At 40.0% G+C, this 12,376-nt stretch overlaps 1 protein-coding gene across 8 annotated transcripts in view; it reads left to right on the top strand.

The window, feature by feature from the left end:
• The first annotated feature begins 643 nt into the window (after positions 1 to 643).
• EPHA5 (EPH receptor A5) overlaps positions 644 to 12,376 on the top strand; it is a 180,446-nt gene continuing 168,713 nt past the window's right edge. For all 8 annotated transcript variants that reach the window (XM_026847483.1, XM_026847482.1, XM_026847481.1 and 5 more), the window contains exon 1: positions 644 to 705. In XM_026847483.1, the coding sequence (XP_026703284.1) occupies positions 667 to 705 (39 nt within the window). In that variant the 5' untranslated portion in view covers positions 644 to 666. The remainder of the gene's footprint in view (positions 706 to 12,376) is intronic.

Below are 12,376 nucleotides of genomic sequence, written 5' to 3'. Positions count from 1 at the left end.
AAAGCTACTCCTTTGGGTTTTTTTTTGGGTGGGGGGGAGAAGATCCCTTGGCTATCTTATAATGAAGTTGTCAAAATCTTGTGGAAAAATTGGGAGAGGGAGATAAATAATAGATTCCTGATAACAGTAATACTGTAATACTTGCACATAGAATACTTTAAAAATTAAGTTCATGATAATCAGGAAACGCTGTATGTTGTTTCTTGTTTCATTTTTGTCTTAAAAGTCTGATTATGCTAAAAAGATATGTCACCTTAGAAGAAATGTGTATAAACATGCATAGATGTTTGAGTGTATGTCTTACATATACACATAAACATGGTGTCCATTATGTATTTATCCCCCCTAAAAGACCAGATCCTGAGAATGTGAAGTATCTGGATCTTACAGTTTAATGCATTTCCAACTTGGTTTCAGTGTCAGATTTCAAAGGAATAAAGTAATGCATACATTGAATTGTTTTCAGTGTATGACCTCATTGTTAGAGGAGTTATTGCATTGTTATTCTGCTTTACAAAAATCCAACTTCCTTGATTAATTATAAACAGCTTGTTTACCATGGCCACCCAAGCCTTGAAATATTTACTGAAATTTGTAATCCATCCATCTTCTTTAACAGCTTTTTTCCTCTTATTTTCAGTGAATTTACTGGACTCACGCACAGTAATGGGGGATCTAGGATGGATAGCCTACCCAAAAAATGGGGTAAGTCTCTGTTGTTGTTTGCTTTCTCTCTCACAAATTATACTAATCGTTTCCATTCGGAAAGTAGACTACTGGGTTTAAAAACTCCCTGGAGTGATTTGTCGGCAATGGAGAGAAAAATATAAATAAAACAATAAGCTGTGACTGGAAAAATGGAGCTTGTGTGGCCAGGGGATTGATTTATTTATGCAGTAGAGCCAGCCACAAGTATTAAAAAAAAAATCATGAGTCAGCCCCCTCGCTCCTCCCTTCACCAAGAAAATCCATGAGGTTATTTAAACTTTTTAAAAATAATGAATTCCTGCTCTTCTCGAGCCTTTGGGGTAAATGTAAAACACAATTTTCTGGAAGTTTTCTTCTGAAACGCAGGGTCTGGGATATTGCTGTTAGTTTTAAATGAACAGGGCTGTTCTTAAATACTTCTCAGGCTCATGATAAAATTCTGGGAGCTGATAACACTGAAACAGGAGCTGAATTTTAAGCATCTTGAAGAGCCTCTGTCCCTTACCATTATCTATGTGACAACTGAGAGAACCCGACCTCCTAATTTGATACCTGAAATAAGTGCTGCTCACATCATGCAAGCAACCATTGCTGTGACTTTTGGTCTTTGATTTGGTTGGGGCATCCTCGATGCTGTACTGTAAGAGAGCTTTGGTAGTCTCAAAAGGTTGACTTCTGCATGGTGCTGAGTATTCCTGTCAGTTCTCAGGAGTCATGAGGTGAGAAAGCATCCTGAGACAGAAATGCTGCATGACTGAGCTCTCCAACAGAGCAGCTCTCAGGAATGTATTATTCCAGGGTTTTAGTCCCTAACTGAAATGGGCTGCAGAATTGTCTTGGACTCCAGCTGGATTGTCATAAAAATGGTGGCAATGTTTCTATAAAAGGCATCCAACCCTGCATATATATATTACACAGTGAAATAAAATCTGGATTTCCATATATTCTGTGTTGATGGAAGGTTGGAGCAATGGCAGCCACACTCAGACAAGCTGCATGTTTGCAGGCACTGGTTACGGCAGGGATGTAAAAGCTGCATGAGGAGCTGAGTTTATCCTCAGTTCAGTTCCAGATCTAATCCTGTTATGGTCAGAACGTATAGAAGCAGAGAACTAAACTTGCTCCCCTTCCATGTTTGGGCATCAATAACAAGTGCCATGTGCTGGCGGAGCAGTGTGTTGGTGCCGTGACATACCATAAAGATCCCAGTGTCTACTTCTCAATGGAAGATTTTTCCTTTTTGAACACCTCTTGGTATTTTTCCTGTGGTATAAAGCACAGTTTGCAGTATATCCCAATGTCCTTACAGGAACATCAGTAGAAAAATAACTAAGCCTGAGGAGTTCAGAAGACTTCTGACTCTGTATGTGTAGATGAGTAAATGAAAAGCTAAATATCCTATGCATAAGCCTCAGTTGTCTTTTTGTAATTTAGAGAGACATTTCTGTATTTTCAGTTTTCAAACAGCACCTGGAAGTGCACTCATGAATGCCAAATTAATGGTTACAGACTCAATAAAGAGAATTTTTTCATTAACTTCCACAAATAAAAAGTGAATCAGGCAGTTGGTTTTTGAATTTCCAGAAGTCTTCTCTTAATATTCTTTGTTTTCATGGGACATCATAAAATTTTGGGAGATTAGTCCAATTGTCTCTCTTTTGGCCTAATATTTTCAGTATTTTACAAGTACAGAAAAGAATCCAGACATACTTCTCTAACTGCCTTTTCTGCTCTGCAGTCATACTCTGTTTGCGTAATTTTTTTAAAAGGTCTACCTTGTATAAATATTTTAAGTAACTCTCACTTAAAGATTTGAATTTGGAGAAGGGAGCTTTAATTGAGATATGCAAGCTGTTTTCTGAGGTACCCTCATACAAATTTATCTCAGGATGTCCTCTAAGGGAAAACTTTGGAAGGTCTATGTATCTGTCTGTACAGTCCCGCATCAAGGAAAGGAGCAGAAATGTCATAATGCATCACACTTTGCAACTCTACAGTGTGTAGATAAAGACCATGCGCTGAAGTAGGCTTTTTTGATGCAGGGAAATTTATTATTGCTATTAACAGTTCCCTGTAGAGTCTAATCACTTTTCAAGTACTTGGTAGAAATTTCAATGGTGATACAGTTCCAACTGAAGATATGTTAGCTTTTGAAGCAGCCTTTAACTCTTCTAGTGTTGCTGCTTCTCCACTTTATTTTTATTATGAATCTTAAGGAAACTTAGTATTTTTCCTAGAACCACATCTGCTAGAAGTAGGAGATTGCACAGCTGCTGTTAAAGAAAGCAAGTGTTTAGTCTTTGTAGTTGTATGGGAATGCTTGGGAGAAGTTATCCATATATAACAAAGGCTCAAGCTGTAAGGTTTTGAAAACAGATTCCATTTATTTAAATTCAAAAAAACCCATCAAAACAGTAGGGGCGAGAGGTCCAGTCAAGCTAAATGAGCTTGCTTTTGGCAGATCCTTTGTAGGTGTCATAGTATAATTTTTTATTATAGCTGTGTGCCATGGTAATTTTTGTGTATTAAAACTTTAAGACATTCCATGCTCCAGGGAGGTCCATCCAGCTGCCCTTGTTTAGTCTGTTGCTCACCTTATTTCTACTGAACACAATGTGAAAATGTAATCTAAGTTGGGAAATGAAAACAGCTGTATATGAGGAGTCTGACCCTCCTGTCTAGAGACAGATTTGGCTTAAAGGTAGACCTGTTTCATGACTGCAGTTCCAAATACAGCACCGTAGCTGCTTTAGTCCCCACAAGATCAGACCTTGGTCCACTGATACAGCATGCACCAGCTCATCTTGTGAGTAGTGGATTTTAGGTGAGGGGAGAGGAGCACTTTAGCCAGGGTTTGCCTCTGCAGAGCTTTAGCTAGGTGCTTATTTGGCACGGGTTTTGGTAGTGACCCATATCCTTGTACCCTGGCTGTCCTTCATTTCCCCCATGCATATAGATGGGAAGAAAAATTCCCCTCTTTCACATGGACTATTGAGGGACCCGTGAAAATGAAATGATGTGACTGAAATAGGCTGTGGCCAAGAAGGGGTTGAAACAATGTTTCCTGCTATGAAGAACTGGCTGTTGCACAGGAAGAGGTGCTTTCTTTTTTCTGCTGCTTTGCTCTGAAGGATTAATGAATCGTGGTAGTGTAGCTTCCAGGCTGCCCGGGGGAGGCCTTCCCTGGCTGTGCGGGTTCAGCAGCTTGCAGCAGTTGTGCAGTCAGCTCCTAAACCTGCAGTTAAGTCTGTCAGAGCATGAGCAAAGTCCTTGAGGTCCGCATGTCCATGGAGCTCAGAAAAGGGATTCTCTCCCTGCCAGTGCAGTGTGGTCAGCATGGAAATGCTGCTTTTGCAACTCAAGTCTGGAACTGATCCTGTTACTACATGCCAAAGGGACAGTTTGGACTTAGTTTTGCAGCTCATGTAAGTTTTCTTTAACCTGAAGGAGGTTATTGGAATTACCAGAGGCTATATCAGGAAAGTCTGGTCCCTCTTGTGCTGTAGGAAGCCCTCCAAGCACATCAACAAAAACAGTTTTTTTATTAAAGCCTATGCTTGTACAGCAGGCTTGCAAAGTCTTTTACCTCTGGATTGATTCCTGGAGTGCTGTTTAGGATTACCCAAACTGGGCACATCAGAGGTTTATGTGTGCGTTATATATGACTGTGACACCAACTAGCTTTGACCTACACATGCCTCTGCTAAACATATTTTTATCATATGGAAGCTCACACGAGTAGGAACAATGGTTAAGTGCTGTAAGAGAAATAGCTGGGTCAGGTCAGACAGTGTTTCTAGGCTGTATTGCCTCTTCTCCTCCCTTGATTTGGCAGGAGATTGTGTGATATATTTTGATGCCCTGCAAAGTCATAACAGGGGAGAAGCTATTATATAAAGAGCTCCCTGTAAACCTGTGGCTGTTCAGTCTTGTTTGGTCTGGCCAAGAAAAAAACCATCCACTTTTAACAATATCCAGATAATTGTAAAAATTGTTGATTAAAATAAATGCTTTCTTTTAGCTGGCTTGATTTATTCAGTGATTATGTCTGATTTTTGTTTCAGTGGCTATAATAGCGCTGATTTACTGTTTTCAGACCCTTCTTCCTTTCAGGATTTATTTTAAAACTTAATTTCGTTGTGGCTTAGAAGCTCTCTTTTTCTGTCCAAATTGGAGGACTGCACACCTGCTTTTGTGTAACGGGTCCTCTCCCATCTCCTCCACCTCCCATTGATTTCCCTGACCTTCCTGTAGCACAGAACAGGAAACCCTCTGTGGCCCTTGGGGTATTGACTGTGTGCTGTGGCTCATTGCACAGCTCTATGTACTGGGATTTTTTGTTGTTGTTGTTTCAGGTCAGACAGGAAAATAAACATGTGCTAAGGAGCCTGGTCCTATGGAGATGTTCATAATTCCTTATTCATTGGAGAAAATGAGTTAGATAACATCTTGCATGCGAATGGCAGGAGGGAAAGCAATTGCCCCTGTTTTGTGTGGTTAATAAGGCCAAATACCAAATGTCAGGGGGGTAAATTCAGCAAGGTGCTTTTCATTTAGGTAGGACATTGGTTTGTTTTTTCTTTTTCCTTTTTTTTTTTTTTTTTTTTGCAAGCAGCATTTCTGGCTCATTCTTTTGAGGACAGGTATCCTAGGGTGCCTCTTTGAAGTTAAAAATAACAGTGGTTTAGATTACTCAGCATGGTTTGTGAATAGATTCATGTTGCTCTCTGTTGATCTTAGTTCAGATAGAGATTTCATACAGGAATCCTGGATTGGAGGCAGTGTTTGCCCTCAGGGATAGAAATAAAATAAAGAGGGAGGGATAGGGGGTAGTGAAAGGAGAAGGAGGATTCTTGGCACCATTGAGCTGTGTCATGTAGCTATGATTATAATTGGCATTTTCAGGGCAGTACTTTTGGCAGCCTGTGGGGTTTTTTCTTTTTTCCTGCAAATGCTGCTGCTTGGCTGTGACCAGTGTGGAAGAGGAATCAGGGGGATATGCTGTCGTGGTTTAACCCCAGCTGGCAACTAAGCACTACACAGCTGCTTGCTCACTCCCCCTCAGTGAGATAGAGAAGAAAATCAGAAGGGTAAAAGTGAGAAAATTTGTGTGTTGAGATAAAGATAGTTTAATAGATAAAGCAAAAGCTGCACATGCAAGAAAGCAAAACAAAGAATTCATTCACCACTTCCCATCGGCAGGCAGGTGTCCAGCCATTTCCAGGAAAGCAGAGCTACATCACACATGACCATTACGTGAAGACAAACACTATGAATACGAATGTCCCCCCTTCCTCCTTATTCCCCTAGCTTTTTTGCAGAGCATGACGTCATATGGTCTGGGATATCCCTTTGGTCAGTTGGGGTCAGCTGTCCCGGCTGTGTCCCTTCCCAACTTCTTGTGCATCCTCAGCCCACTTGTCGGTGGGGTGATGTGAGGAGCAGAAAAGGCCTTGAGCTGTGTAAGCACTGCTCAGCAGTAAGGAAAACATCCCTGTATTTTCAACACTGTTTCCAGCACAAATCTAAAGCCACATACAAGCTGCTATGAAGAAAATTAAATGTGTCCCAGCCAAAACTGTCACATAGGCTAACATGACAAGAATGCAATTCATACTGCAGCAGGGAGCATGATGGAAATAAGCAATACCTGAGCAGATGAAAAAATGTATTAATGACACCCTAAAAACCTGCAGTTCAGATGCTTTATTTATATATATGTGCTTTTGTGTATGCATGGGTTAGTAAGAAACAGATGGCACATCTAAGTATTTGAAGTAAACTGAGTAATCCAAACCAAAACTATACTTTACAGTTTCCATTATATACCAAATAAAGGAATTTTATATTAATAATCTATGGGATGATGTGTTCAATAGATTTGAAATATATTGGGGATTGGTTTTCCCCTAGGATTCCTTAAGGTAAAATGTAGTATCTGTATATATGTAAACTTCTATCTTCAGTGACCCTCCTCCTGGTTTTTCATGTGCTTTCATGGTCATTTTTGCTCATATCCCATGGGCCCATGATGAGGTGTTTTCTTTTGGTTATGCTGCCTGTTTTAGTGTGCCAGAGTGATTCATGCACGCTTGTATTGTGCAGCGTCATTATAACAAAAGAACCTGAGCTTTATGTCTGAAAAGACACCAGAGGTTAATAATGCAGTTGTGCAGGATCCTTGCAGTAACTGAACTAAACTGTTTTAAATCAATGCTGAGTTCATGTTTCAAAATCTGGAAGCCCTAGAGTGAGACTGAAGGTGCTGACGTTAATGGGAGTAGGGCCACTGCCATGAGAGCTCAATTTGGCCAGCTGACTACAGTTCAAGTTGGTGGATTTCCCTACTGAGTTGGTGGCCTTGCCAGTGCTTGTAGAGCTCCATTTGTTTCACATCATTTGAACATATCAGTAAAAATCTAAAGAGATCAGCTCTGCAATGGAGAGATGCATCTTGTTTAATGGTTGGACTAGGTGGTCTTCAAGGTCTTTTCCAACCTAAATGATTCTGTAATGATTGTGCTGAAAGGCTGGTGGAGATGGGTGTAGCATAGAGTATTGCACTGGCCTGCAACCACCTTGAGTGATACAGAGAAGGAAGGAATAGCCTCTTGCCCAGGTATATAGTGAGTAGGATGAGAAACACAAGATTTGTTTGCTAAGCTGATTCAGGTTAAATTTGACGAAAGTACTTTGTACTGGTGCATCTTTGGGGAGCAGATGTGGGGTTTCTTTCACAGGAGTTTCTGACAGCAGCTCAGACCATCTCCATTACTCTGGACAAGAAGAGTTCATCTCTTCCAGGGAACAAACCAGGTGATCTGTCTTGGCATCTTCCAGCCCTAGATCTGAAGCCCTGCTGTCTGAAAGCTTGTTCTGACTCTGTCTAGGGTGAGATCTGGTTTTGTTTCTCTGTGATCACTGTTACTCATTTGACATCCTTTATTTAAGATCCATTCCTCTGATACCTGCAGCGTATCAGGTATGGTATGTAGCTGCTTTTAAACCAGAGTATCTCATGCTAGGCAACAGTTCTCACTGAATAGCCTCACCATTTTATTAATGTCCTTTCTTATATCTTTCCTATCTGAAGTTAAATCTTCTCACTCCATTTGAGAATGCTCTTAAACTTGTCCTGGACTCACAGCTAGCTGCCCTTTGGTTTGTATGCTGTTGACATGAATCAAGCCTTTATTTGGGAGCAGCATCTGGCGAGGCGTAGGTCTTATTAAAAGGACATCTAAAATGCCTTGAGTACTCTAAGGTACTGTAAAATAAATTAATACGAGTAAGATTAACCATAAAGCAAATCTTTATCTCAGCTAGAACTGTATTATTGGAATAACATATTACTATCCTGGTCTTGAAAATCCACCACAGAAAAAATGAAGCCTGATCCTTCAGTATATCATTTTGTAAATACAGTTGTCAGCATTAGGTTCCTCCACACAGGCTCATTGGGCAAACAATAATCTCCTTTCATGCTGAAAAGTCTTTTTTTTTTTTTTTCTCTCCTCTAGCGTCTAGGAATTACATTTGGGGATAAAAGAGCTTTGAAGAGCTTTATCTTCTAAACCCATTGTTTTCTCTGTTACTTTTGTGCAGATTTCAGAAATATCGGTATCCAGTAGTTAGGAACTGTACAATTAAAATGTATAAATGTAGTGCTGTCATGGAGAATCTGAAACTTTGCAGAACAAAATATTACCATTACAGAATGCATATGCATCAGCCCAGGGTTTATGCAACATGCATTAGTATTTTATAGCTTATATCAATGAATTTTTGTAGTATATTACTACTTCATATGCTAAATATATGCATCAGCGGGTTACTTATCACTTAATTGCATAATCCTTTTATAAGACCTTGCCCTTGCTCTTGCACCATTTGCCAGCATATATTTTTCTTCAGGTTAATGGCTTTTTTGGGTAACTAAATTTAAGAATGCAGTCCTGTTTGGCTTTCTTCTCATGTTACTCATTCAGGAAAGCCATCTCAAAAAAACATGAAATAAAATTTATGCTGACTTCAGAAAGGGAAATACATGGTAGGCTTGTCTAGAAGGAGAAAATTTTAAATGCAAAATTCCTGAAAATAGTGTTAAATGGAAGCTGCTATTTTGTCTTTGTGACCAGTGGTTGCCTTGTGTATTGCACAGTGAATGAAGACAATAAAAAATTAGAGGCCTTTTTTGAAGACCCATCACCTAGCTTAAAACCAGTAAGGGATATCTTTTTGATTGACTGCTGTTTTACTGCAAAGTCCTGATATGTGGCTATTCAAGAAATAGTTCAGCAGCTGAACACCTAGAACTGTTCTAACAAACTTTCATCCATTTTTCAAGTTGTTAATGGAAATGGTTCAGGATTTTCAGAGAATGAAGAAGGTGGAATCGTGTTGTCTATTTGCTTGTCCTGGTCTCAAAATCAGAGTGTTTTTCAGCTGCTGAAGGATATGTGCATACAAAAGGGGAAGGTGGGACTGAATTTTTGGCTGCTGAAAGAAAATGCCAGTATTTTAGTTGGAAGCTTTTTTTGCTTCAAAATATTTTGGGTTTATGGTCTTAATTTGTCTTAAGATGTCATCATCTGGGGGGAAAAAGCACGCAGAGCTGTATGATTTAGTACATTTGACTAAAGCAGGCAGTAATCAAGAGGTCTGTTGGCTTAACATGGAAAATATTGTGGCAAAACCGATCAGAGATTGAGTACCAGGAGTACATGAGGATGCAAACACGTCCTTTTGAGGGTTGTATGTTAACTCTTCTCCAAAGGGAAGTGGTAGCTCCTCTCACCAGCTTTTAGGCTCTTCCCAATGTGAATGATGAAGCATTGTTGAAGGGAACGTGGGTGACACCTCACTATCAGTCATCTCTGCATTACCACTGTGATGCTGTATGATGCCAAGCTGCCATGACCAATTGTCTGTACCCCATGGGCTGAACAGTGAGTATAAAAGAATTACAGAACATGGTTTGGCTGCTACTTCCTCTGCCTGGTCAGAGGGTTTGGGGAAAAAAAACCCCAAACACCAAAGCACCCTCAAAAAAAAGACCCTGCCATCCTGGGGGGAGTTATGAGCATGTTGGGGAGAGAGAATTTATTTTTTTTAATGTACAATAGGAAATTACTGTTCTTATTTCTGTTTCAAGATGGTTTACTGAAAACACTTCAGTGATGTAGTAGTGATTTAGAGGTAGGAGTGAAGTTTGATCCTCACCTACCCCTGTATGTTCTTAGTAGTGAGTAGTCCATGGACAAGCTGCCCAATAGCTTTGAGGGGGAGCAGGATCAGGCCCTGGGGGGTTGATAGGAAACAAGCTCTCCAAGAAGAGGGGGGCTGTGCATCAGCATGTTGATGAAAGAGGAGGACAAGGAATTGCCTGCTGAGCTGTGTGGTTCTGGGGCAGCTCCCAGGAAGAAGGGTGGTGATGGTGAGTAGTAGAGATTGCTAATGTCTTTTTAAAAACTGCATCTGTCAGACCAGGCTGAAACACCCCCAGCACAGCCCTTGATTTGGCTGTTGCTGCTTTCCAGGTAGGAAGGTATTATTAGATACCTGGTTCTTGACAAAATGCTCTATTAAGCATTTAACTTGTGTATTCTTGCTTATTTCTCTTTTGTGTTCACTACTCCAGCAAGTGCCAGGTCACTGCTCTGATTATATTAAATTTTTGATTTAACAAAACAAACAGTAGACAAAAATCAACTTATTATACTTTAAGCAGATGTGTTTAAATTGTTAGGAAAGTTATCCGTTCTAAAGCCTGGTTTCACTTTAAGACTGTGCATCTTACTGATTCTGGTTTATATGAACTACCTATATACTGAAACACAGAAAATAGCATCCTGTAAATCTGCTAACTGTGCTGAAATAAAATAATACAGAAGCTTGTGAAGATGTGTGCTTTCTGTGGTTAATTACCCTCTTTGGCATGCTTTCTTGTAGCATCAAAGATGAGAACTTTTGGCTCTGAAGCAGGAGAAGGATTGAACCTTTATTCTGCAAAAATATATTGGGGCAAGTAACTTGGCCTTATCTTCAAAGGTCTTCCTATAACAGCAAGGATTCCTCCTCTAATATTGACAGTCCATAATGGTGTACAGAAAATGCAGTTGGCAGGAGAAGATAGCACAGAGTATTTCTTAATGTGATTTGAGATGTTGGTGTACACCATTAATCCATTTGCAGTTCTGTTCTGGTTGCAAGGAAGAGCTGCAGGCTTGCTGGTGGTGTTCGTCAGCCCCTCCCCTGCCTTGCCTTTGGCTGTGCACTAGACCAAGAACTAGTGAGTGAGGACAGAGTGGGAGGGGACATGATGATGACTTTGTATTTTAAATATCTAGTTATTGAAAGTGATATTTCAAAATTAATTGGGGATTTTTTAGGTGTTTGAGTTTCTCTGTGATGCAGATGTGCCGCTCACAGGGAGCGGTCCTGTTGGGATGGTATCCTCAAGACCCAACTGTACCCAGCAAATACCAAATGGGGTGGAAAAATTGCCTGTTTCTGAAAAGGAGGACTTAGACTTGTTTTTTTTTCCTCCAGCTGCTTACAAAAGCTAACACCTTCTGCCTGTGCTACCTTTTTCTTTGGGACCTCAACTTTTTTTGGGGGGAGTGGTTGGTGGTGTATATCTTTGCATATTCAGCCTGCAAATGGCAGTTACAGGACTCATGATGTGATTCTTCTTGTTTCCTACTGGAGCATGCAGATTGTTCCTGAAGATTTTCACTTGAAGTTGAGGGCCATCAAAATAACTTCTGCTCTGTATAATGTCTGCTCACTATTGCTTGCTCCTGGTTTAGTAGTAAAGGATAGCAAAAATGTGGCCTTTAGTCTTCTGTTCAGAAACCTTGAGGGTATGTTCAGTGTTTTTTTAATTTTACCTTTATTTTCTTCAGAAGTTGGGAAGATTGACGCTTGAGAGCTTTGCCTTCGTTTCAAACCTCCAAACTGTTTGTCTGGGCAGCTGTTGGAGCTCCTTGCAAGACATAATTTTAAGTCCTGTTACAAATTGTAGGACATTCACTGACTGTTTTAGTTGATTGCAGTGCAAATAATAAACGCATAAATTGTAGCCAGTGTTGTGATCACAAATCTTTACAATAATGCCAGATTATTCAGTTTGCAAATCCTTCTAGACTACACAATTAAAGTTATAACCACAAGTATAATCCTGTGAGATAAAGTAATTTCATTACACAATCTCCTTCTGGTTTACTGTTTGCTTTATTTTGATGCCAAATTGAATAACTGACTATTCCTGTGTACTTAACTTCAATGGCAGCATGTATGCTTTTTGTGTCTGCTAATTCTGGACTTTATTTTACATCCTTAAAAATACAGGTACTGATTAATACAATAGTTGGGCAAAGCCCTGATGATTTCAGTTCTAGTGCTGGAAAAATCAACCTAAAAATGATGACATTTTAGAAAAGAATTGCTAGTTATGTCAATCGTTATAGATGTCAGATGATCAGAAAATGAGTTGCAGTCACTGATATGTGTGGGTTAGGTGATGGGGTGGGTGACCACGAGCAGGTCAGTGCCTCCCTGCAGAAGCAGTGGCTGCAGTCACTGCTGCAGAATTACAGTGAGGCAGAGTACAGCTGCTGAACAGGAATGAAATTAATAGTTCACTTGGAAACAGATTTCAGACCAA

Source organism: Athene cunicularia (assembly GCF_003259725.1).
Source record: "Athene cunicularia isolate RWA chromosome 4 unlocalized genomic scaffold, athCun1 chr4_part2, whole genome shotgun sequence".
Classification (NCBI taxonomy): domain Eukaryota; kingdom Metazoa; phylum Chordata; class Aves; order Strigiformes; family Strigidae; genus Athene; species Athene cunicularia.
Note: the sequence above shows the minus strand (reverse complement) of the source record. Positions and strands in the feature narration are given on the sequence as shown.